At 37.0% G+C, this 26,804-nt stretch overlaps 1 protein-coding gene across 1 annotated transcript in view; it reads right to left on the reverse strand.

The window, feature by feature from the left end:
- Positions 1-1,721: 1,721 nt before the first annotated feature.
- The window catches only part of LOC117168780 (titin), a 35,866-nt gene continuing 10,783 nt past the window's right edge, over positions 1,722-26,804 (reverse strand). The window contains exons 2-34 of the mRNA XM_033354568.1: positions 21,909-21,951; positions 21,482-21,756; positions 21,182-21,396; positions 20,871-21,092; positions 20,078-20,782; positions 19,738-19,976; positions 19,436-19,665; positions 19,219-19,362; positions 18,871-19,128; positions 18,648-18,791; positions 18,290-18,562; positions 17,670-18,215; positions 16,529-17,587; positions 15,910-16,452; positions 15,577-15,831; positions 15,353-15,496; positions 14,833-15,234; positions 14,322-14,723; positions 13,989-14,211; positions 13,706-13,878; positions 13,094-13,233; positions 9,394-13,011; positions 8,312-9,314; positions 7,835-8,233; positions 7,231-7,750; positions 6,979-7,150; positions 6,698-6,884; positions 5,161-5,500; positions 4,344-5,064; positions 3,921-4,259; positions 3,597-3,753; positions 2,921-3,087; positions 1,722-2,649 (exon numbers count right to left, since the gene is read on the reverse strand). Of these exons, the coding sequence (XP_033210459.1) occupies positions 2,509-2,649; positions 2,921-3,087; positions 3,597-3,753; positions 3,921-4,259; positions 4,344-5,064; positions 5,161-5,500; positions 6,698-6,884; positions 6,979-7,150; positions 7,231-7,750; positions 7,835-8,233; positions 8,312-9,314; positions 9,394-13,011; positions 13,094-13,233; positions 13,706-13,878; positions 13,989-14,211; positions 14,322-14,723; positions 14,833-15,234; positions 15,353-15,496; positions 15,577-15,831; positions 15,910-16,452; positions 16,529-17,587; positions 17,670-18,215; positions 18,290-18,562; positions 18,648-18,791; positions 18,871-19,128; positions 19,219-19,362; positions 19,436-19,665; positions 19,738-19,976; positions 20,078-20,782; positions 20,871-21,092; positions 21,182-21,396; positions 21,482-21,756; positions 21,909-21,951 (14,399 nt within the window). The 3' untranslated portion in view covers positions 1,722-2,508. The remainder of the gene's footprint in view (positions 2,650-2,920; positions 3,088-3,596; positions 3,754-3,920; positions 4,260-4,343; positions 5,065-5,160; positions 5,501-6,697; positions 6,885-6,978; positions 7,151-7,230; positions 7,751-7,834; positions 8,234-8,311; positions 9,315-9,393; positions 13,012-13,093; positions 13,234-13,705; positions 13,879-13,988; positions 14,212-14,321; positions 14,724-14,832; positions 15,235-15,352; positions 15,497-15,576; positions 15,832-15,909; positions 16,453-16,528; positions 17,588-17,669; positions 18,216-18,289; positions 18,563-18,647; positions 18,792-18,870; positions 19,129-19,218; positions 19,363-19,435; positions 19,666-19,737; positions 19,977-20,077; positions 20,783-20,870; positions 21,093-21,181; positions 21,397-21,481; positions 21,757-21,908; positions 21,952-26,804) is intronic.

Genomic DNA, 26,804 nt, shown 5'->3' on the forward strand with positions numbered 1-26,804 from the left:
AATTTATAAATTTAATTTCTTGTTTGAATTTTCCTAATAGTACCTTCTTTGCAATTAAAAGATATGCGTCTGATCCAAGAGCGGCCAGTTTTGAACAGGATATGTAGAACCAAAATTTCAGCGAAACCGTTACGAAGGTGGTGTAAATTTTCAACTGGGTTTTTTCATCTCGATTTTTGTGTGCGAGTTTTTCGAAAAAATGGCATTGCAAGCTTCTCAAGGTTGATTGAAAACCAGTTTGTGCTGCTAGTTGGACATTCCGCAACCCTGAGATGCATATCATTCTTTGTTTTTGACTACAAGCGTAACGAGTTAAGCAACGAGTTCGCAGATCTCGTTTCTGCACGCGAATTTTATATAATTGCTTATGAAGATTTTCTGCTTGCAAAGTTGTTCGTGCATTGTGAATTTTCTCGAGAAACATGACTACATTATTATTTTTAAGTGAAGTAATCTTTTAAGTAACTGATAAAACATTTGTAAAGAAAGATCAATTTATTCAAGACTAGAAATCTGATATAAACTATGTTTGTAAATAAATAAAGTCTTTCTTCTTATTTTACTTTTTTCATATCAGTCTCCCTTTTGCCCTCATTTTTAGTTCCTCCTCTTCCGTTCCTCCAGCCACACTGTAACGAATCGCCGCCTTGAAACCATGAGCTCCAGTGACCAGAAATACGCTAAAAGTTTCCCGAGTACGCTGACTCTTAGATGATATTTCAGGCACGCTGAATCATCAGTAGCTGAGCTGGCTGAAATAGCGATCGGCGTTCGGCCCCTCGTCGTAATTTGCAAAAGTGGCGAGGAGGTGGTAAGGTGAAAAAAGGTCTCTATGAGTGATTCAACTTGTTTTTATTTCCGAGACAGCGAGACGATACCTCGGAATCTTTGTCATTGAATTCCACAGATGTGTCAGGTGGTCGAGGGGTAAGTTGACTCAGACCTGACCGTGAAAAAGACATCTTCTTGCTCCAGATTAATCGACCAAGAAAATTTTTTTAAATTTAGTCGCTGACTATAAATAAGAATATACAATTTTCTCGTGAATGTAGGATTTGGATGCCTTCGTAATACTCTAAACAATCTTTTTGAAGTTTTTATTAAAGCTGAAGTTTTTTTTAATAAAAGAAAAAGGAAACGTTTCAATAAAAATATATTTGGGAAAGTATTTAAGAAACATTAGGATTTTGAGAAGGGATCCTACGGAAAGATGGCCTGGGTGGAATCCCTACCCCGCCAAATATAGCGCGTAATGTAATACACGTCAAGTTCGCCGAAATAGCATAAGAAGCCTAGCCGAGTGCACACGGCACGTTGCGCTAGCTTGAAGCATCGTGTGCTCTTTCTTGATACCAAGCACTGAGAAGTTCAGAAAGCACATAAATGTGTGAATCTGTTTATGCTTGGTTGGCGTTGCTCTGACGTATTGCGAAGGTTGGAAGGGGATAGGAGATTTAAATACATGTACATCATGTCTTTGAAGCAAATTTGCTGAATATCCTAATTTACGTGCCAATTCTATGAATTGTACAAATTAAATGGACTTGAAAGACCACTTAACAAGACAGCCCTTTGATTTAGAGAGACACGAATCTTGTGCAATGCACTTCTTGATTATGATCAAAAGACGCTTATTCAGATTTAGATAGTCTTTTAATTAAATGAAGAAATTGCTAGTGATGTCCAAGAGAGACCTTGTCGGATAACAAACTAAACTGTGGTATTTGCAATACTTTTTATTAGACTTTCCATTGTACAATAATAAATAATTAGTAAACGTTAGACGATAAGGGGTTTAACTAAGTATGCGAGTGTGACTATACAGTATAATAAAGTGTGAAATATATCTTGTGTACATATGTACTTCATTTGTTGGAAGCTTTATTCTGAGTTTCTGTCATTCACATCGAATGTAACAATTTTTAATAATTCGTTCATATCTCGAGAATTTTTTCTCGCTTGCCCAATTTTTTTTTCGTTCGATTGCATCATTGACCTTGAAAATACAAAGGACGTACAGCTGAAGGTAATTTAAAGTCTCGCTATGTTTTGCTGATTGTGCACCTCATGTTATGAAAATTTGCCTTCAAGAGTATGTCATGTTTTTGTATTTCACAAGGTTTTAAAATAAGAGGATGCATTCGTTTGTATTCGCATCGAGAGATCATTTAGCACCACCTTCGTTGTATAATTATGCCGCTCAGGGATTTTAACCGTTTGCTCTAAGCTACTTGCCGTTCTTGCAACATGTGCTGTACTACTTAAACGAATGTGTTAGTGAAAACTTCCCGGCTCACTCCAGTCATTAGGATAAAACAAGAGACTTATATTAAGAAAGCGGCGAATCGCTACACCACGGTAGATCGCAGAAAATGGCAATGCGATGAAGGGATTGGTATTTAGCTCTTTACCCTCACTACCGGTTCCATTAAAAAAGAACCGGGATGTTGGGACAAATTTTAAGAGCAGATATTACATTCGAGACTGAATTAGCGAGTTAATTTGAATTCAGTTCTTACTTTTGACGATGAGCTTGGCTGATGTTTCTACAGTGCCAGCTGAAGTCGTTGCTCGACAGGTGAAGGTACCAGTGTCCTCTTCATAGGTCGTCGCGATCAGCAGTACTGCATTGTTTCCTTCATGAATCATCTGCGAACAGAAAGATGCCCATTTTTATATATAAGATAATAACATTCATAAAACTAGTGGTTAAATTCAGATTAAAAGTTAAATTCATAAAAGACTTAGTATCATTACTAATAGATATTATGGTAAGATTGCCTTATTTAAGTTAACATAAATCTTTAAAAAAAAATTCAAAAACTTGAATAACTAATTAAATTGTACAATGCTATTTCTTGCATATAATATAATATAAGTTTGAGTCGATTAAAATGATATAATAGCCCTTTTATCTTACCTGGAAATCTGGCGACTGTGGAATGAGAGCACCTTCACGGTACCATTGGATAGTGGGCTTAACTTTTGGTGGAGTCACTTGAGTCTTAAACTGAGCTGGTTGACCTTCTAGTACAATTTGATCCTTAAGTGGTGTCAATTTTGGTAGAACGTCTGCAGTATCAGGTGCTGTAATGATTAAAAAATTAATTAGAAACAATTTGAGAAAGCAACAATATATAAATAAATTTTTGCTTTTTAATGAATTACCCAGTGGGAAAAGACATTGTCATTCTAAGACGTCCTCAGGATGGCAATGTCAGTCCAATTGATATCTCAAAGACGTCTTAATGACGTCTTATGTACATCAAACGTCTTTGGACTACCAATTATACAGACATTAGCATCCTAAGGACAGATTCAGGACTAAGTAAGGAGACTAGAAACGTGAAAATATACGAAAGTTTAAAAGGGAATTTGAAAAACGTTTAAACGTTTCACTTTTAGTGCCCAATATAAAAAAGTTGCAAACTTCAAAGTTTGTTTCCTATTTTCCCTCATCCTAAATCATATATTGCTACTATAAGGTCTCCAATTTATTATTTGTTGTACTAAATTAAAAAAATATTAAAAATTATGTTTCCTTAGAATATTAAAAGCGAAATTGCGTGAAAAAATTGATGAAAAAGAATACATACCGAGTACCCTGAGGTTCGCAGATGTGGTTACTTCTCCTGCAGGATTCTTAGCAATGCATTTATAAACGCCTTCATCCTCAGGGAATGCCTCAGAAATTCTTAAAGTACAGAGATCAACTTCCTTTTGCATTTGAAAGTATTTTGATGGTTTGATAACCTGTTGAACATAACATTTTTTAAGCATAATTGATGTTTGTATATTTTAATGTTATATAAACTAGGGTAAACCTGGTACATCCGCAATGATACATTCAGAAAATAATTATTTTCATTAACGATTGTTTCCCAGGTATAAAGTGGATTGTTTCAGAAAATTAAATTTACCTTATCTCCTTTTTTCCATTGAATAGTAGGAGTTGGCTTTCCTGTGATTCGACAAGCAAAGGCAACAGAGGTTCCTTCCTTTATAGTTTGATCCCTAAGCGGTTCGGCAACAGTTGGTGCTTTCTCCACGCCAGGGGTCGATGGCTTTGCTGTTTTGGCAGATGATTGGGGTCCACGAACTGTACACTCAGCATCACAACGTGCCTCTCCTGCACTGTTCAATGCTACGCACTCGTATTTTCCAGTATCTTCTGGAACACTTTCAAGAATCAGAAGCGTGTATGTATTATCCTCCTCTAGGGTCTTGTAACGAATATCAGCAACAATTTTTTTTCCATTCTGTAATAAAGAAAATTATTAAATTAAGGATTAGTCTAATCACATGTGGAACATTATACCAAAACCTTTTTTTCCTAAACCTACCTTTAACCAATAAACATCAATAGGTTTCGTTCCAGCAACTTTGGCGTCAAATCGTGCTAACTGACCACTTGTGACAGTGTTACTCTGAATGGTGGAAATAAAACTGGGTGGTACAACACCTCCTCTTCCTGGTTGTCTTCTTCTCTCTTCAACAACAAGATTTGCACTGCATTTAGCTTTCCCTCCACGATTTTCAGCGATAACTGAGAATACACCAGAGTCTTCCATGAAGACTTGACGAACAATCAGAACTGATTTTGTACTAAAAGTGTAAATCTGAAGGTCAGCGGAGTTTGTGATCGGGAAATCTTCACGGTACCACTTGATAGCCGGTAATGGATCTCCATCAAATTCAACTTCAAATTTAGCTTGCTCTTGTTCAAAGGCTCTGCATGGTTGTATTTTCTTAGTAAAGACTGGCGGTACTGCCGGTTTCACTTGACCTTGAACCACTCTTTCCTGAGTTTTGGCTTTGTGTTCCATTTCGGTTGTCTCAGTTGCTGTTATCTTCCTTGTAATCTCAAGATCTCCTTTGGTTTCTTTCTGAATTTGCCTTTGTTTTGCTACGTGAACTTCGCGTCCATGAACAGAAGATTCAGAAGGTTCTGGGGGATACCTTCCTGAACCTTTCAAACGCTCGGTGTCAATCTCTACTTCAGTAGTAAATGGTTTCCTGACAACTTTGGGAGGTGGTTCTACTGCCTCTTGTGGTTGAGTTTCCCTGAAATTAAGCATGATAATAAGAATATTTTGTTTAAGAGATGCTGTTAAATTAATATCAGTATTGCTAGACGCCAGAACTCAAAAGTAAACTTACAAGTTCTCTTGATATTTTTGTGCCATTCCTTTAGCCATCGAGTTATTAACGACTTTATCACCTGGAACGGCAAACTGATGAGATTGCTCCCTAAGCCTTGTTTCCTTCAGCACTTGGGATTCCTCCAAGTCCATCAGCTTATTGTAATAATCCTCATTCTTTTTAGTCTTGACTGATTTCTGCCAATCAGTTTCAGGCTCTTTTATCATCTTTTGTCCCAAGTGTTCAGTAGCGATATTAACACCTTGAGATACAGTTTGATGGCGCTCATCGAAGACACGTTCGAGTTCTGTATCCTGGCGTTCCGACTGGTATTGGGTGAGATCAGAATCGTACCACGCTAGAGATAAATAGACATTAAAGGCTGATCTCTAAAATACTAGGTTAATATAGATTTTGACACAAATACCGACTCATGCTTCTTTACAATATTCATGAAAGATACGGTACTATAAATAGAGAAATAAACAATTTTGTAAAAAAATAGGGTCATTACGACACAACACTTCATTCGTGATGCAATAATAAACACATAATTTGGCTCTTCAATCAATTTTCAAAGAACTTTTTATGGAAAAGCAGGATATGGGAGGAAATGTAGAGGGAACATAAAAAAGTTTCATTTTATAACGTCTGTGTAGAGAGATCTTTCTTTCAGGACGTTTACGAATGAAAAAATGATATCAAAGATGAGATGCTTTCAAAGTGCTTTCCATTGTCTTGAAATGGTCCAGCCCGACTCGGTAGGCAAGGGGCTTGGTGTTCTCCAAATTTGAGATGGGATGTACAAAATTCCAGATAACATAATAGATTAGAAATGTCAAAGTGAAAAAAAATTTATATTGGTCTGTGTTCAAACACTAGAGGCTGAATATGAAAAAGGAAATATTTACCAATTAATAGACATGGTGAACAATGATACAATGCAATGGTGATTTCTATAACCATACCTGAAGCCAATTTTTCCTCGAGGTATACGAGAAAACTAGGACGTACGATGATATTGTCGTTCTACATATATACAGTCCATGTGCGTGCGTTTTGTCAATTTCTCGAATTTCGTGGGCCAATTTCTGAACTCCCATTGCTGCAGCACATTGAGCGGTGGAAGAAGCTATCGATAGGAATTCGAGAGAAAGAAAGGAAAAAGGAACTTGGAGCATTTATAGATACTAGGACACGGTAGCGTGGAAATGATTTTGAGTATTTTTGTGCTCGAATAGAATGTATGTGTCGCATCGTTATGTATGTTGAAATACTGAATCGAATATTTTCTATAACTCGTATTTTGTGTACTAATGTAACTGTGCCAATGTTTTTCCTAATTTAGAGATTTTTTAAATTTAAATTGACGTTTTTTTCGCAGCAGGATGCCATTATTATTTGATTTATACTTAGATACTAAATTCTTACCCATTTATACAACAAATAGGAGAAAAAAAATGTAATTTGAAACTGAAAACAACCTTATAAGATAAACATCCTGCTAACGAATTGAGATAAACCTTTTCAGTTTTTGCTGATTCCAGATACTTACGTCTCGGCGAGTTTTTAAGTACCCCACGGTAGTCATCGCTGCGTGGTTTTACAGTTAGAGTTGTTTCCGTACGTGCTTCACCAACTGAACTCCTGGCTACCACTTCAATCTTTCCGTGATCGTACTGTCTTGTTTTGGGAATATCAAGATGGTACATTCCGTCGTATGTTAATTTATAACGAGAGCCCTAGTTTAGAAAAAAAAGTTGATTTCGATTAGTTTCTTGCATTCAGTATTTGAAAGAAGATTGTTGTATTTTTAAGAATTTTTATTAAACTTACATTGACAACAGTGTGTCCATTGATTAACCACATAACACGTGGTCTTGGATGACCTGTAACACGACAACAGAATCTGGACGAATCACTTTCTTCGACTGTAACAGGTTCCGGTTTGCTCACAAAGGCTGGAGGTGCTCGCACCTTTTCTTCTTCACTTTCTTCTTCCGGAACGCTGTAAATTATATTTAATATAAACGTTAAATGTATTTCCAATTCTCTATTAAAAAAGCTTTGGATGGCCTAAGTACTTACACTTGCCAGGCAGCTTCCATTTCTCGGATCATTTCAATACTCTTCATTCCCTTTGGTAACTGAGATTCGTAGATAATACCAGGCTTTCCGGCTGTTTTAATAGCAGCTCTTGTCTCATCCGTTCCATAAAGATTGGTTGCTCTGCAAAGGTATTCGCCACTGTCTTCAGGATAAACCCATCCAAAGTTCATGGCAACGTAACCGAAGTCATAAATTGGCGTGAATCTGTTTTTGTGAGGTAGTGGTTTGCCATTAAAGAACCATTCCACCTTCATGTTGGGATCTCCTACAGGCGCAAGTTGGCACTCAAATTTAGTATCGTTCATCTCAACAAGCTCAGTTTTGTTTTCGATCTGTGTGACAAATCTTGGTGGTTGCTTCTTGTCAGCATCGTACAGATCATCTTCTGTAAGATGCACCTCTGATGTATATTTTTTAATAGTTGCTTCCATTTGCATTAGAGCTTCAGATTTTTTCATGCCTTTTGGTACTTGGTTTTGCAGAATGATATTCGGTAATTCTGAAACAATAAATATGAAGATTAGACGAAAATTAGAGAAAGTTTAATATTTAAACATCTTAGTTTTAAGTGAATATTACTTACGTTTACAAGAGACAGATGCTCTAGTAGTGTCTTCTCCAAGATCGTTAATAGCTTTGCAAATGTATTCTCCTGAATCTTCGGCATATACATACAAAATTTCCATCAAAACGAATCCCATGTCATATGTTGTTCTGTATCTATGACCTGCTGGAATAACCTTTCCGTTTCTGTACCATTCAATACGCAAGTTTGGATCATCTTTTGGTTCAACCCGACATTCAAATCTAACCGGCTCAGATTCTTCAACTGTGGCTGATTGAATTTGAGTAATAAATCGTGGAGGTTGACGCGGAGGTTCTGCTGCTGGTGCTTCGGTGACGGGGCCACGTTCTAATTCCTTTAGTTTCTCTCCACTCATACCAGTTGGCAGCTGGGAGTCAAAGTCGATCGTTTTCTTGGCTAGAAAATAAATATAGGAAAATTAGGCTAAGGCTGTTAAATATTTTCCTAATAAAAGAATGCTGAGTTTGTTCTCACATAAGCAAGTAATAGTAGCTTTGGTCGTAGCTGAACCCCACTTGTTGGTAGCTCTGCATACGTATTCACCACTGTCTCTGGCATACGTGTAAGATAGATCTAAAGAGATAAAACCAAAATCATTGATTTGATGGACACGTGATCCTGTAGCGAATGGTCTGCCATTGTGGAACCAGTCAATGCGCATCGATGAATCGTTCTTGGGTTCAACTCGGCAATCAAAGTGAGCTGGACCAGATTCTTCAACTTCAATGTCTTTCAACTCTACAGTGAAACTTGGTGGGTTTGGAGCCTCTTCCTCGGTCATAATCTCATCCCGTTTGTACAATGATTCTTCCAGCTTCTGGATACTTTCTGTTCCTGTTTTAAAGTTACTTGGAAGCTGTGGCTCAAGAATGATACCTTGACGGCCTCGTACTTGAAGCTTACAAGATACTGTTGCTTCTCCATGTCGGTTGGTAGCTTTGCAGGTGTATAATCCAGAATCTCGTTGGTAGCAGTTAGCAACTTCCAAAATTACAAAACCAAAGTCGTGAATTGTTTTCACTCTAGAACCAGCCAGTAAAGCCTTTCCATTGTGGAACCACTCAACACGCATGCTGGAATCATTCACAGGTTGAAGTCTGCATTCGAAGTGAGCAAGGCAATTTTCAGATAAAGTCAGATCTGATGGAGAGGTGATGAATTCAGGTGGCTTTCCGGTGTCATCATCTGGACTTAGTTGTCCAGGTTCGTTACCAAGTCCTTCCAGCTCTGCAATTTTGCCAATTGTTCCTTCCATTCCTTTAGGAAGTTGAGATTCGAGAATTATATTCCTCTTTCCTGTACACTTCATGGAGCAAGTTGTTACTGCTTCGCCGTATTCATTTGTTGCACGACAGCTATATTCTCCTGAGTCCTCTGGATAAATCGGAGATATTTCCAAAATAACAAATCCAAAGTCACAGAATGTGCGGAATCTAGATCCAGTTCGAAGAGGTTTGCTATTCCAGAACCATTCGACCTGGAATGAATAAAGGATAAATTACACATTAATAAAGAATAAAAAATATTATTGATAAATCTTTCTAAACCAAATTTACCTTTAATTTTGGATCGTCCGTGGGAATGAGACGAGCTTCAAAGTGAGCACTTTCACCTTCTCGAAGGCCATCAAGATTGCTAAGAGGAACCGTGAACATCGGAGCTTTTCCAGTTTCTTGAACTGTTCTTTCATCCTTTGTGCGTATCATGGAATCTTCGAGAGTTTGGATCTTCTCAAGACCGCCTTCCATTCCTTTTGGCAATTGTGATTCAAGAATAAGATTAGCTTTAGATAAACACCTAAGAGTTGCTTTGGTAGTATCTTCTCCATACTTATTGACTGCTCTACATTCATAAACTCCAGAGTTCTCTTCATAACAATACAAAATGTCAAGAATAACAATACCAAAATCGTGGAAAGTTCTGTAGCGATGACCATGTGGTAATTTTTTGCCATTGTAATACCATTCCACCTTAAGGTCAGGGTCGGTAATCGGAGTCAATCTGGCTTCAAAGTGAGCAGACTGGCCCTCAACTAATTTTGTGATGTCAGATATTTGGGTGATAAATTTAGGTGCTTCGGCAACAGATGCAGCCTGTGTTGACTGCTGTTCTCCGGTATAACTTTCTAGTTCACGAATGCGGGCAAGGGAATCTGGTTGAAGAGAGTCGGAGTAGACGCCACCTTTTCCAAAGCATTTGATTGTAGCTTTGGTAAAGTCTTCTCCAAATTTATTACTAGCTTTGCAGACGTATTCGCCAGTATCATGGGACATTACACCTGCAATATCCATTACAACGAAACCAAAGTCAGACACCATCTTGAACCGAGAAGAGTGTCGCAGTGGTTGTCCGTTGTGGAACCATTCGACCTTCATGTTCGGGTCACCTACAGGCACCAGTGTGCATTCGAAATGAGCTGATTGTCCATCCTTAAGGCCTTCCAAAGATTGAATCTGGCTGGTGAATTTGGGTTTCTGTCCCTTGGATTTATCCACACATTCAAGATTTACGCTAATTTCAGCTTGTCCCCATTTGTTAGTCGCCTTGCAAGAGTAAGTTCCAGAATCTTCAATCTTAGTACCTAGAACTTCCAAAACTACCATGCCGAATGCATAAACTGTTCTTGTTCTATGACTGGCCTCTAAAGATTTTCCATTGTAAAACCATTCTACGACCATTGTTTGGTCACCAGTTGGAGTTAGAGATGCCTCAAAATGTGCTATTTCACCTTCTGAGAGGTTAGTCAAGTTCTCGAACTGCGAAGTGAAAACTGGAGGATGTCCTTCATCACTTTCAGGGGCAGTGCCATCTTCTCGTTTGAGTGACTCTTCTAAATCTTGTATGGCTTCTAATCCCTCTATTCCTTTAGGATGTTGCGATCTCTCGATTATGTTTTCTTTTGTTGAACAGTAGATTGTAGTAGATGTAAATGCTTCACCAGCTTTATTATAAGCTTTGCATGTGTAGATACCAGAGTCACGATCATATGCATCGGTTAAGTCCAAGGTGACAAACCCAAAATCACTGGTCATTTTAAATCTTGAACCATGCTCTAAGGCCTTACTATTGAAATACCACTCAATCTTAAGATTAGGATCATCTTTAGGTTCAACTTGTGCTTCCAAATGAAGTGGCTCGGATTCACCGAGTTTGAATTCAGGCTTAAGAGGTACAATCCAAATGGGTTTTGGATATTCATGTTCTGGACCAGAATCTGGCCTCACAGATTTCGACAAATAAGCATCCTCGACTTCCTTTACTTTCTCGAGACCAGCTTCTCCTTGAGGATGTTGAGTTTGGAGGTATATACTTTGTTTGCTTGTACATTTAAGTGTACCAGTTGTTTGTGCTGTTCCTTTAGAATTGGTAGCCTTGACAGTTATTAAACCAGAATCTTCTTCATATGCATGATTAAGATCCAAAGCGAGATATCCAAAATCGTAGGTCGACTTGTATCTTGCACCAATTGGTAACGGTTTTCCATTCAAGAACCATTCAATTTTCATAGTTGGATCTTTGGATGGCTCAACATTGCATTCAAAGTGCACATTGTCTCCTTCGATACATTCGACATTATTCAAGTGGCTGATAAAGACTGGTTCTTCATAAGTAGGTTCAACTTCTTCCCTCGTTGTTGTATGTGGTTGCTCTAAGGCATCAATCTTTGGAAGAGCATCGGGATGTAAAGTATCACCTATTAGCCAATGTTTGTCTGCGATTTTCAGACTGCATGTAGAAACAGCTTCCCCAAGCAAATTGGTAGCTTTGCAGGTATAAATTGCGGAGTCATCATCCCTGAGACTGTTGATTGAAAGCGTAACAAGACCGAAATCAAAAGTACTGCGCAATCTAGTTCCAGTTTGAAGAGAAATACCATTCTTAAACCATTCGACGCGTAAATTTGGATCTGCTCTTGGTTCTACTTGAGCTTCTAAGTAAACATGTTGTCCTTCAACTAATTTGTCAAAGCTCTTGAGATGAGTCGTAAAGACAGGAGCTTGTTGAGGAGTAATATCGACAAACATATCAGGAACTTTGTTCATTTCAGCTTCCTTTAATTGGATCTTCTGCCATGCATCGGGTTGAATTGAATCACCAGAAATAGCAGAACGAGCCTTTACTTTTAGGGATATGGAAGAAACAGCCTCTCCTGATTTGTTGATCGCTTTGCAAGAGTAAACTCCTGAATCCTCGGCAATGACCTTCATGATGTTCAAAGTAACGAATCCGAAGTCATGGTTGACATGGAAACGGGATCCCATCTTGAGTTCGACTCCATTAACATACCACTCAAATCGTAAACTAGCATCTCCAACAGGTACAACTCTGCATTCATAATGAGCTACTTGACCTTCCCATAAGTCTGTAGGACCGGTCAATAATTGAGTAAATATTGGTTTGTCAAATACTCTTTCGGGTTCGTCAGGACGGCTTGGCCCTTTGTCGGCTTCGAGTCGTGCAATCTTCTGTTGAGCCTCAGGATGATGGCTTTCCAATTGAATGCTAGATTTAGTTTGGATTTTCATAGAGGCAGTTGTTACAGCTTCACCTAATGGATTGGATGCTCGGCACATGTAGACACCTTCGTCATTTTCACGAACATGAGATATGTCCAAAGATACGAATCCAAAGTCATGCACTTTCGAGATTCTAGAACTGTTTTCAAGAGGAGTCTCATTTCTGAACCATTCAACCTTCAAAGTTGGGTCTCCCACTGGAATCAATCGACACTCAAAGTGGGCTGTCTGTCCTTCTGAAATAGCATCGATGTTCTGCAGAGGCTGAGTAAAGACTGGACGTTGTCTAGTTTGTGGTTCTGGAACATCAGGTCTCTTCCATGGCTGTTGAGATTCAAGTTCACGAATCTTGTCCATACCCTCGGGTCGCTGAGAATCCATAATTATGTTTTCTCGTGGAATGACCTTGAGTTCGATTGATGAAGTACACTGTCCAAGGTTATTAATAGCGCGTACAGAATATTGTCCTGCATCTTCAGGAACAGCATGTCCAATATCAAGAGCCAAGTAACCAAAATCAAAGGTGACGTGGAAACGAGATGCCGATGGAAGCGGTTTGCCATTGTGAAAGAATTCGATTCGCAAATTAGCATCATGCAGAGGTTCGACTTGGCACTCAAAATGCGCTGTTTGTCCTTCGTAAATTTCAGTAGTTCCCTGTCAAACAAAATACATTTTTGTGTTAGATAAAAGCTATTGATTGGAACTTGAACAAAAGAAATATATAAAAAGCACATACTCTAAGTTCTGTAGTGAATCTTGGTGGAGTAACGGGTGGTTCATCTACTTCCAAACGAGCCGGATGGCCTTGTGCCTCCAACTCTCTGATTTTCTCAAGTCCATCAGGATGTTGAGTGTCCACAAGTATACTTCGCCGCGCTGAAACCAAAAATAGTTTAGAAAATTTTCTCTATATTTATCGTATCACTGTGAAGAGAAGATGCTAATTTATGGAGAGGGGAGTTACGTGTTTTGATGCCAAGAAAGCAAATCCTCATATATCTAAAAGCGATGGATTAATACAAAGATTCGGAAATACTAAATCTTCTTTATTGCACTATACATAAGAGCTGGTTATGCTGATTGCGAAAAAATATCTGTATGTAAGATCTTTATAGTTGCCATTGCCTTGTATTCTACAATAATTTCTGTGAAACGATCCTCTCGTTTTATAATATGGGGACTTTCTCTTTCGTCGAATGGAGTGCGAAGACATTTGCAGCAGTCTGTCATCATAAGTTTGTGGCAATTCAGTCTTTAATAAATCGATAGGAAAACGCAAAGCGGGAAAGGGATGTGCACAAGTTTCCAGGGTTTTTTGCTAAAGTTCAAATTCAACGAAAATACTTACATCCTACTTTAATGGTGCAAGTATTTACAGCTTCACCAGCGAGATTTGTAGCCTTGCACATGTAAGTACCAGAGTCTTCAGGATAGGCATATAGAATATCAAGAGCAACGTAACCGAAATCATGAGTTTTACGGTATCGATGTCCAGTTTTGACTGCTTTGCCGTTCACGAACCTATAAAGTGAATTCAGAATTAGAATCAAGGGATTTTTTGTAGTCTCTTAAACCAAGTTAGATATTTCAACCAATATTAGAAATTTAAGAAAGTATTCTCTAATAGATACCATTCTATTTTCAGATTGGCGTCGTTGATGGGTTCGACTCTGCATTCCAGGTGAGCATGCTCGGCTTCCTTGACAAGATCAAGATTATTCAAAGGTGTTAAGAAGACGGGTTTCTGATGAACAACTTCCATCTCGACTTCTTTTTTCACTTCAACAGTTTCTAGTTCTCGAATCTTCTGTAATCGCTGAGCATCCAGAGTGTCAAGACATAATCCTTGCTTGGCTGTTAGAAATAAATCATATTTTTGATTAATTTGCACGTCTGCAAACAATTTGTTTTTATGAGCAGCGAGATACAGGTAAAATTGATTAAAGATAATTTACTATACTCACAATCGACAGAGATGACACATGTAGTAACTGCTTCACCTGCAGCATTCCTAGCTTTGCACATGTAAGTACCAGAATCTTCTGGGTAAGCATAGAGAATGTCAAGGGCGACAAAACCAAAATCGTAAGTGGTTTTAAATTTGTGACCTTGTGGAATTGGTCTGCCATCTCTGTACCATTCAACCACCATGGTTGGATCATTTACAGGTGTCAAGGTAGCTTCCAAATGAGCACTCTTTCCTTCTGGAAGATGTTCAATATTTTTCAAAGGTCTTCCGAATTTAGGTTTTTCTGCGATCACAACATCTTCTTGATCAACTCTCTTGTAGCGAGAATCATCTTCCAAGTACTGGATCTTTTTAAGAGCACCTTCGTGTTGAGTTTCTTGGATAATGGAAGCACGTGCTAAAGAATGAGAAGAGTACATTATTGCCAAATTACCTAGTATAGCATACTCTTTAATTTTTAAAAGAAAGTTTAAGGTGTAATTCATGTTTGTTAATGATCTACTTACATTTTACGTCAAGATTGATGGAGCTGGTAGCAGAGCCAAGTTTGTTTGTAGCTTTACACGTGTAGGTGCCAGAATCCTCAGCGTAAACTGAGAGAACGTCTAAAGCCGCGAAACCAAAATCGCAAGCTGTTCTGTATCTGTGTCCAGTGGAAAGTGGTTTATCGTTATGGAACCACTCCACCTTCATGTTTGCATCAGGATAGGGCTCAATACGACACTCATAATGTGCGCTTTGACCTTCGACCAAATTTTTAGGTCCATTCAATTGGACGGTAAACGAAGGTTTTTCTTTAACTACTACATCTTCTTCTTCGCGACGTTGATATTTGCTAGAGTCCTCCAAAGCTTGGAGTTTGGCTAAAGAGCCTTCGTGTTGGGAATCAAATTGTAGGGCGGCTTTGGCTGTAGGTGCATGATAAAAGTATCGTGTAAGCAAAAAACGTAGTGTACTGCGCTGTATCAAAAATTCATAGGAAAAAAATAATGTAACCTTAATTTATAACATGCCGATGATACTTACACTGAACAAAGAGTGTAGCTGATGTTACTGCTTCGCCAAGATCGTTTATAGCGCGGCAGGTGTATGTACCAGAGTCTTCCGGATTAACATATTTCATGTTGAGGGCAACGTATCCAAAGTCGTGCATTGTTGTCACGCGGTTAGCTGTGCATAATAGAAAATTTTTAAAATGAAGTATATTAAGTATTTCTTAAACTGGAGGTATTTAGAGGTACAATGCTTACATGCTAAAATTGGGACACCATTTCGCAACCATTCCACTTTGAGTTTAGCATCCCCTACTGGAATGACGCGAGCTTCGAAATGAGCGGCTTGATTTTCAGCAACTCTGAGATCCTTGATAGGCATGGTAAAAACGGGAGCTTGTGAGACAGACTCTTCTTGTACTGCCTTTCGCTGGTAGCGAGATGAATCTTCCAAATGGCGAAGTCTTTGGAGAGCGTTTTCGTTTTGAGTCTCCATGTAAATTGATTTTTTAGCTGAAAAGAAAACAAATTATTATTATATTATTTCTAGTTATTGTAATAAGTCTCATATGTTTCAGTATTTGAACCTACAGTGCACGTCAGCCGTTGCCGATGTCATAGCTTCACCAATTGCATTCTTGGCACGACAAGTATAAGTTCCTGCATCTTCCGGATAGGCATACATGATGTCCAAGGCAACGAATCCGAAACTGTTAGTTTCAATAAATCGGGAACCAGCCTTAACGGGTGTATTGTTGTGGAACCATTCCACCTTCATTGAAGCATCAGAAACCGGAATTAGCCGACATTCAAAGTGCGCTCTTTGACCTTCCTTAATCTCCACATTGTTCAGGGAAGTCGTGAATATTGGAGCTTGAGTTGTAGTTTCTTCAACATCTTCTCTACGATGATACTTTGATCGATCCTCTAGATAACTAATTTGCTCTAAACCCATTTCATTCTGAGTATTAGTTAAAATTTGCGCAGTTGATTTGCAACTTAAAGCGCAGTTAACTTCGTCACTTCCAACAAGGTTAACTGCTCGGCAGGTATAGGTTCCGGTATCTTCTGCAATTAAGTCGATTACGTCCAGGGCGACATAGCCAAAGTCATGAATGGGACGGAAGCGGTGTCCTGGAAAATATTGTGTTAAGTATGTTTAGTAAACCTATTATTATAATTTTAAACAAATTTTGAAATAGTTTAATACCTATCGTGACTGGACGACCATTTTTGAACCACTCTACTTTCAGATTGGAATCGGTAACAGGTTCGAGTTTGCATTCGAAATGTGCATGTTGTCCCTCTCTAAGATTTTCTTGGTTTTTCGGTTTTGTGACGAACTTCGGTTTGACGTTAACAACTTCATCGACGAGTTCATTTCTTTTGTATCTGGAAGAATCTTCAAGGTACTGAATCCGTTCAAGTCCTTCAGGGTGTTGGGACTCTAGGAGAAGATCTTTCTTGGCATGTACACGAACCGAACAAGATGTGACTGTTTCGCCAAGTTGATTGCTGGCCTGGCATGTGTAAACTCCTGAATCCTCAGGATAAACTCCTAGGATGTCCAAAGCGACGTAATCAAATTCATAAGATGGTCGGAAGCGATGTCCAGTTTTGACGGGTCTTCCATTAACAAACCAGTCAACTCTCATGCTTGCGTCACCTACAGGTTGCAAACGGCATTCCAGATGAACATTGGTAAGTTCGACTGTCTCGATGTTGTGTAATGGTCTTGAGAACTGAGGTGGTTGCATTACAGTTACTTCCTCCTGTTGCGTTCTTCTATATTTAGAAGAATCTTCTAGCATTTGAATTTGCTCGAGTGACTGCTCATTTTGTGTGTCAGTAAGAATACCCGATTTTCCAATAACTCGAACGCAGGAAGATGTATGAGCTGATCCAAGATGATTGGTTGCTCGAACGGTATATTCACCAGAGTCTAGGAGACTTGCATGTACAATATCTAGAGCAACGTAACCAAAATCATAGTATGTCCTAAATCTTGAACCGACAGTGACAGGTCTTCCATTTTGGAACCACTCTACTCTCATAGTAGGATCTCCCATTGGTTCCAGGCGGCATTCCAAGTGAATGTTCTTGCCTTCGCTGACTGGTTTTGGATCGCTTAGAGGTTGAACGAAGATTGGTTTAGATTTTGATATTTCTTCGATGTGATATTGTGGTTCAACAAACTTCGAGTCTTCGAATCTCTGAGTCTTCTCGTAGGCACCATGGTGCATACTACTTGTGTCGATGCTAGATCGTGCTGTGGAAAAATGAAAGAGTCAAATAATTATCACGAAGCTAACTAAAATAAACTTTCGGATTATTCAACTAAATATACTTACTCTCAACTACCATGCTGGCAGAAAGTTGAGCTTCTCCTAAAGTATTTCTTGCCACAACAGTGTATGTACCCGCATCTTCAGGGCGGACTTGTAAAACATCGATTGCAACATATCCAAAATCGTGGTAAGTTTGTATCCTATTTGCAGCAGTAATAGGTCTTCCGTTGTGGTACCACTCAATTTTCATAGTTAGGTCACTCTGTGGTTCAACACGGGCTTCGAAATGGGCCCTTTGACCTTCCACAATCTTATTTGTACCTTTAAGTGGACCCAAGAAACGAGGTGCTTGAGACACTTGCGTTTCTTCTTCTACCCGCCGGGTGTATCGGCTCGAGTCCTCCAAGTTTTGAATTTTTTGTAAACCCGTTGGATTTTGGCTATCATAAATAATGTCGTTTTTGCTGATGACACTTAATTGTGCTGTAGTGCGTGCTTCACCAACTCTGTTGTAGGCACGACATGTGTATACACCCACGTCGTGAATTGTGACGAACTTAATTGTCAAAGCAACGTAGCCAAAGTTAAAGAAAGTTGTGATTCTTGAACCTAAAAGTAAGATCATAATATTTTAATACACTATTCTTGCACTTAATATTAGAATCTGCTGAGAGTCAACCTACTAGCTTCTACGGGACGACCATCCTTGAGCCACTCAACACGGAGATCAGAATCTCCGACTGGCTCTAGTCGAGCTTCGAAGTGGGCGAAACCACCTTCTCTAATATTATTTTGATCCTTAATAGGTGACTTAAATTCCGGTGGGCTTGTAGGTTCAGGCTGTTCGTGAACGTACTTCTGTTGCATAGCCTGATGATAAGCTTCCAACTGATCGGCAGCTTCTATATACTTTTGCTGTTCGGGGATGCCTAGATCGGCAGTTACGTTAGTACGTGCTGCAATTTTAAGATTTTAAATTAAATAATTGGGACTAATATTTCAGATTTGACCTACAAAAAAAATTTGATTGGTTTTGCGTACCAAAAACACGAAGAGTCGCTGAGCTGATGGCCTCTCCCAATCGATTCACAGCCCTGACGGTATAAGAACCTGCATCTTCACTTCGTAGGTGCAATATATTTAGCGAGACGTATCCGAAGTTGAAGATGGTTGTGATTCTTGAACCTTGGAAAGTGAAAGCAAAATTAGAATATATTGTGCATAAACTTTTGATGAGTATGCAGTAATAAAAGATAGAACTTACTGGCTGTGATGGGTCTTCCATCCTTATACCACTCCACTTTCATCGTAGGGTCACTGACAGGAGTCAGCTGAGCTTCAAAATGAGCATTGCGTCCCTCCTGAAGTTCGCCTAGATCCTGGAGTGGTCGGATGAAGACTGGCCGCTGTGAAGAGGTCTCCTCCACGCTCTCCTGCCTTTGGTACTTGCTGTAATCCTCGAGTTGCTGAATATAACGAAGACTGTCGGGGTGTTGACTAGTTTGCTCAATCGTCGCGCGAGCTGAAAATAGGTAATACGATAGCAATCTTAGAAGCTGTCCTTTATCCTATATATTCTGTAATCTTCTTTAAGGACTTCAGTCATACTCACGTGTCACGCTAAGGGTGGCGCGAGATTCGGCGACTCCTGTTGAGCTAACTACACGGCAAAGGTATTCACCGCTATCTTGTAGCCCAACACTAATCAAGTCCATGGCCAAAAATCCAAATTGGAAAATGAAAGTCGCTCTTGAGCCTGTTCAACATGTTGGATTAAAAATTTCCAATGAAAAATGCATTATTCTTATAATTTCATCTACAATACTCACTTGCGACTAAAGCTCTGCCATTGACGTACCACTCCACCCTCATAGTGGGGTCGCCCACCGGTTCGATTCTGGCCTCAAAGTGAATTCGTCCACCTTCGAGTTGATGAACGTCCCGTAAGGGTATGATGAATCGTGGAGGCGGATAAATCCTATCTTCTTCCTGCGGAGGTAAATAGGGCTTTGCTCGTTCCACGGGTCTCAAGTAAATCACTTCGGGGCCAGGTGCGGGTCTGGAACGAAAGATCAAAATAGTTATTTTGGAAAAAATATTGCCAAAACGTAACAATTTGAGTAATATTTACTCTGGTTCGATAACTTTCGTCGGTCGGGGTAAGTTGAGGCGTCTTGGTTCGGGGATTGCTCCTTTCGGTGTTTCGACGAAAAGTCGGGCTCGGGTGGCGGTGGAGCCAGCCACATTCTGAGCTGTGCACTGATACCAGGCAGCATCTGAGAATTTGGCTCGTGGTATATCTAATGTCGAGGCTCCACTGCCGTCTGTCGATATTCGCACGTCGGGGCCCGGCGCTATCGGTATGCCGTCCTAAAAAATCAGTTTAGCATTTTGAAATCATGACTGTATAAAATTGAAGATCACCTCTCCCAAACACTGCTGGTTTTTGGATTTTCAAATTGGTCACAAACCTTCTGCCAAGAGATTCGTGGAGTTGGTGTACCAACTGCTCTTGCTGTGAAGACTACTGGTTCTCCTTCCTTAACATTTGTAGTCGTGAAGCGTTCTACAAATTTCGGCGCCACCACTTGTTCCTTCTCGATGACGTTGAGGTTACATTGGAAAGATGTTTCGCCAGCTTTATTTTTAGCAACGCACGTTACGATGCCTGAATCAGATCGACTGACGTTTGTGATCATAAGGGAGTTATTACCAGACTCATTGACTAATATTTTGTGAGTTGTGTCATTGGCAACAGGATAACCATTGATGTACCACGTGACTTCTGGATATGGACGACCAGTCACTCTGCAGTCAAACCTTGTCATTTTTCCTTCTGTAACATCGCGATCAGCACACGTCCTGATGAAGTTTGGAGCAAGGACTTTTCCACTATCAGCAGATTCTTGTGTAACAGTCTCGGTCTGAGATGTCTGTTTGAGAACGTCTCTAGATTGTTGGATTGGAACATAAGCTTGGTCGACTTGATCGCTAGATTCGATGGCAAGATATGCAGAGCTGACAGTGCAACCTTGAGGATTTTCTACCAAAAGTGAGTAGTGTCCACTGTCTTCTGGGCGAGCTACTCGAACCTTCAAAGTGGCTTGTTGATTCGAGTAGCTCGTTTCGACACGTTGAGAATCACTGATTCTTTGCCCATTTTTGAACCAAGTTAACTGAAATTGGGAAAAATATAGATCATATTAAAAATAAAAATAGAGAGGTGACACACATGTATTGCTTTATTACTTATTAGTTACATACCCTTGGCTTCGGATTTCCAGATATTTTGGAGCTGAAAACTGCATCGGAACCTTCAGCAAGTTTTGAGTTTCTGGGCTTTTGTGTGATTTGAGGAGGAGAAACCGGTCCGAGAGTTCGGTCAACGTTCGTGGATATTTGTGAATCAGATTCACCCATGAACCGACGGGTGATTGATTCTCTAAACTCTGTTTCTCGCAATACTCTGTACTCAAAGGTGTCAACCTGTAAAATCATAAAACACCAATTTCTAATAAAACTAGAAGCGAAGTCTGTCCAACTTTATAGATTTTCTTTTCGCTTGAAATACTGACCTTAAAGTCTTCGATGGAAGTAGAATTCGTTCCATTTGTATAATTTCGATTTTCAGTGGACTGTTGGTAACTACGCTGTTGGAAGGTTTGACTTCCAGATTTTTGTTCAGTTGACTGAAAACTTTGTGAGTATTCCTTTTTGAATCCACCCAATTGTTGTTGAGGTGGTTGTCCGAATCCTTCGGGCTGAATGTGCACGGAACAAATGGCTTCGCCTAAAAAGTGAATTCCATTTATTTCTTAATATTCATCTTTCATTTGTAATATTCTGAAAGTGAAACTATCTAGGATGAAAATTACCATATTGATTTTTCGCATTACAAGTGTACTCTCCTTCATCTCCTGGGCCAATTTGATTTATTTGTAGCTTAACTATTCCACTTTGGCTATTGTATGTCATCCGAAATTTCTGTGACTCCAAGAGAGGTGCCCCCTTGTGAGTCCAGGAGACGGAGGGTTTTGGAGTACCACTTACTCGTCCTTCGAATACGGCATTACCACCTTGCGCAAACCTGGCATTCTTAAAGATCTGTTGAAAAACTGGCGGCGATGGATCACCTGGTCTGCCCGTGAACCTGAGGAGAATTTTAAATAGGTTACTCATCGCTCTGAATATATTTTTTTCCGTCCAACTGAGATTAAGGATCTTAATTTTTCAGTCAGACGAAAGGTTATTCACCAATGTGTAAGATAAGGCAAAGAACGACTGCGGTTCAACGGAACTTACGTTGGTATCGTGGGCGAAGTCTGCATCGTGATCTCTCCTTGCACTGCAACAAAAATCAATGTGTAACGATTTTACTTCCAATACAAACATGAAAAAGGATTTTTGATTCCTAATTTATATTGAAAAATGATTATCAATTATTATACTCTTAATTGATAATTAGTAATAAGAACTTAATTTTATAAATGCAGAATCTTATTTCAATAACCCAAAGATTATTGTTATATTGTTCTCCATCAACTCTATAAACATGTAACTATGCCTCTTCTAAAAGCGAACTTTTGATTTGATTTTTTTTGTAAAGTATGTACGAATTTTTTAACTGTTAATCGAGGTTGAGATGGCTTTTAAGTGGAGGGATACTTTTAAAATACAAAGAATCTGATGGATGTGATAATCATCAGCCAGTCAAAAAATGAATGAAGACATTTTACTTCAAATGCAAAAAATGGGAAATGATTCTGAATTTATATTTGTCGAGATGTTGATCCTTAAGACCTAAGATCTAGAAATCAATTTTGTTCAACTATCTACAAATCTCTTTATTTTCTATTTTTAAGGAATAGAAAAGGAATGAATGTTGATTTTAAGTGGACGGGTTGTTTTTAAAAATAAATAATACAATGGATTTTTTCTGTACCGTGAATATCGAAACTATAAGGCTCATTTTTTAGAGATAATTTAATATATAAAATGACAACAGCCAGCGACAAAATATGTAATTATTTTTCCCTTTTTTTAAATTTGCGCTTTTTGGCTATACTTCGCTGACTAAATGAATAGGCGATCTTCAATCATCATCTCTGATATTTCTCTTTGGATTTTGTAAACTTGATATTTCAATTTTTTAATATCTACTTTTACAAAATTGAATGAAATTATGAGCATGTAGTTAATATTTTTTCCCTTATATATAATAATTTTTTGTCACGTCTTTCGTCTAGCCCTTTCCCCTAGCTTTAAGGAAAAACTCCATATCCTGAAAAATCGTAATTACCCAACCCTGCTCTTAAGTAAACAAAAAAACTTCAAACACATAGAAAAAGTTATTTCGATACAAGCTATTATGCGAATTTGGATAAATAGTTGGTTACTTCTTTAAAAAAATGTGGGTCGAGTATAAATAAAAATATGAAGCGAGATACCAGAACGAACTCCACACGTGGGTGTAAGCTATAGGTATCAGCAGCCAGACGTGCTACTTGAGACGTGCTGATACAGTTTTTTAAGAAATGATTTATACTAATTTCGATGAGTCGAAAAGGAAACTTGGTCTTTCCACTTTCTTTTACAACAAAAACAGCATTAACAGAAGTCGCATAATCAATATTGTTATTTGAAGATATTTTTAAATGAATTGTTACATAATTTTATATTTATAGTAGTTTATATATGATAAATATGTAATAAATATTCGTCTTAACTTACTAACTTTATTTAATACTTTCTTTGTAAACAATCAATAGGAAACAAAAGATTAGTTAAGAAATATATTTTATGAGCTGCAAAATTTCTTTAATATCGACATGTGAAGGAAGGAAGACCAAAATATATAATCCATATCTTCAGGAGCACGGCAATTATTAATTAATTATAATTATTGAAAATCCCAAATGAAGAGGGTATATTGCGCCAACATTAAAGTAAATTCATAATTTTGTGTTAATTTTTACTTATATTACTTTCACTAATATAATGACGTCAAAACCGACAGCATGCTGAACAATAAATTAATATTATACTTAATAGCGCTTACTATGGAAAAACTAAATATATATTTACTAATATAAGATAACGAATATTAAAGTTACATTTTTTAAAGTTGGTTGTTTATTAATTTAACAAATAAATGATGATTTATTTAAAATATCAATAACATCATTTTCTGAAAGTTTGGACCAAGACAAGATTAGCGACAAGTTTTAGTGTTATAAATGATTAAATTCGCAATAAACTTGTGTTCTTGTAGATCGATATCTCAGCACCTATTGCAACGGAAAATTTAAAAATAATTTAACTGCTTTTTAGTAAACATTCTCCAAACTAAAAAAAAGTAATTTTCCGATAAAGTTCAAACTTTGGTTCTATATACGAATTGTAAAAGAGACCTTTTTGACAATTATCCTCTTTTTAATATTTGTATACATACAAAAATTTTACATTTTTAGAAAACTTATTTTCCCTATACAGTTAATTGTGAAAAGAGTTAAAGGAAAAAATCTTATCTTATCCTAAAAATTCTATAATTTAATTTTCTCTCGATTTAAAGTTCTTTCATAGATCTTACAGAAGATTTTAGATTAGAAAATATATTTGCGTATAAAAAATAATTTTCTCACAAAAATGCTGAAAAATGGGTCAATGTCCAAAGTATCTTATATCTAAGCATCGTGCGTTTTAACAAGTCAAGTTTTAACAAGTCTTTGTTAAAACACACGATGCTTAGATATAAGTATTATAAATACCCCGAAAAGTAAAATTTAAAAATAATTGATATAAGAAGTTTTATAGAATTGTTCTTTAATTTGTCGACAATGAAGTTAAAAAATCAAGCGCCGCTCAAAGTTTTAATAACAAATTTCGAAAGCCGTATTTGTAATTTAAGAATAATTTTATTGCTTATGTTACCAGGCAAAACTTGAAAAAAGTACTAAAAATTAAAACATTTTCTTTCATAAGAAAAAATGTGTAAACTGTTTAATCAGGTAAATTTCATTATATTTGCTTATCCTAATTTCCTTGCCAAAAATCAGGTTACTGGAAAAAAGCAGGCTATGGATTTTATAATTGTAATAATATCATCAATTATTTAGAAAATATTTTTTGTAATTGAATTTTGTTTAATTTTTTTTTTGTTTCCTACAACTCTACTGCTTCTAATTTTCAATCCAAGTAAATAATCCTCAAATATAATTATTTGTTTAGAAAAAATTTCTTTAGAAAAACGGCTTTGGCTATTTCATCCTTCGAAAAGTTTACTTTCAAAATGTTTGTTTAAAAATTTTTTATTTGAAATTACATCACCAATAATATTATTGTAATTCTTAAAATCATAGGCGAACAATTTTTTTCAGAGATCTAATTTTTGGCACGATAACTATCTTAAAATAGGCAGTATATAAACGTATATTTATATATATTTTAATTCAGTGTTTGTGCAAGACTCCAAAATTTTTTTTTTGTTGCTAAGGATAAAACTTAATTATCAAAAAACTGGATCAATAGCATTTTTTCTAGAAGTAACTAGTTTTAAGTAAACCCGATACAACCGTTTGGACTTTAGATTTTTTTAAATCGATTTTAAGGCTTCCAGGTATAAAGAGCAAATTGTAATACATTATTATACTTTAAGCACAATTGTATGTTTATTAACATATAATTTCTTTAATTTATCTTTTTAAGTTTGCCTCAATTTCAAAGATTATAATATTCAATAAAAAAGGTCCTAAATCAGTGTAACAACTATACAAAAATAATGCAAACAAAATTGTCTATGATGTTATTAAAACTTATTAAAAAGGAATCATTTATTCATGATTTTTCATGTTTAGTTGTGTAAATTCGTTGATTTTTTTAATATAATAGAAATTAATGTACAATTAAGGTTAATTAAAAGTAGCAGTTTTTAACTTCTTGTTGTCATATTTTTCGAATCCAGAATAACTTTGAATTATTTTAACAATTTCGATAAACAAAAGCACATTTCGATCGTCTTCAATAATAGTCAAGTATTTCGCTTTTTTTGACAATCGACTAGGAATACGCACCTAAACAATTGCACGAGTTTATCATGTATAATTTTTTGTATTCCTTGCAAACATGTAAAATTAAATAACTGCTTTTTCATTTGTGAAGTTAACCTTATGAAAGGTTAAATAATTTCCTTATGGTGAAAGTTTCTGGGGATTTTATTAATATGTTTAATTAAGAAAGCTTTGATTAATTATATTATATTATTAAATATATTATCACCATCGAATAATTAAATAAATAAATAATACTAAAAACATAACTTCGAACTCATTTGTGTATTATTCCTAGAGTGAAATTAATTTGATTAATATTCTTTTGAGTAAAATTATAGAAATTTAAATTCAATTTAAAACGTTTGAAACATCTACGATTTTAACTAAAAATATTGCAATTTCAAAGGGATAGACTAAAAAAGAAGAATTTTTAATTGAAGGGATACACTTTCAAGATATATATTCGTCTTTTTCGGTAGAAAATTCATTTGATTAGTTGAAGATCCATCTCATTGGTTGAAAATTCAACTGTCTTTTATAAAATTTGTCTGTTCGGATGAAATATTAAATGGTTTTGTTGGCAATACGTCTCTCTGATATAAAATTCTCTAATTTTGTTAGAAAATTCAACAATCTGGTGAAAAAATTTCTGTTTTCGGGCAGAAAATTTAACACTTCTAGAAAATTCACCTTTTTGGCTTGCAAATTTAACAATTGGGTTAAGAATTTCTTCTCTTTTAAAGGGAAAACTTTTCTTCATTGAAAGTTCATCTCTCGTGTAAAAAAGTTGATATTTTTGGTTATAAGTACAACTGCGTGGTTGAAATAAATTTCTTTCAGTTGCGGATTTAACTATTTTGTTGAAAATTCTTCTTATTTGTTTGAATTCAACTATTTTAGATTCAAAATGAATTTTAAAAATTATGAAACATTAACTTTTTTGTTCAAAATTCGTCACTTTGGCTTGAAAGTTGAAAAAAATCAACAGCGATAGGAAAAAAGCTATTAAAAGTTAAAGCTATTGGTTGATAAATAATTTTTTTAGTTTAACTATTACACCATTAAGCCATTTCCCTTTCGGGGTAGGCGTGACTCACTCGGCAGGGGAAAGGAGTAGTGTGTGGATGGGATAGAGATTTTTCAGATTGAT

Source organism: Belonocnema kinseyi, chromosome 3, assembly GCF_010883055.1.
Source record: "Belonocnema kinseyi isolate 2016_QV_RU_SX_M_011 chromosome 3, B_treatae_v1, whole genome shotgun sequence".
Classification (NCBI taxonomy): domain Eukaryota; kingdom Metazoa; phylum Arthropoda; class Insecta; order Hymenoptera; family Cynipidae; genus Belonocnema; species Belonocnema kinseyi.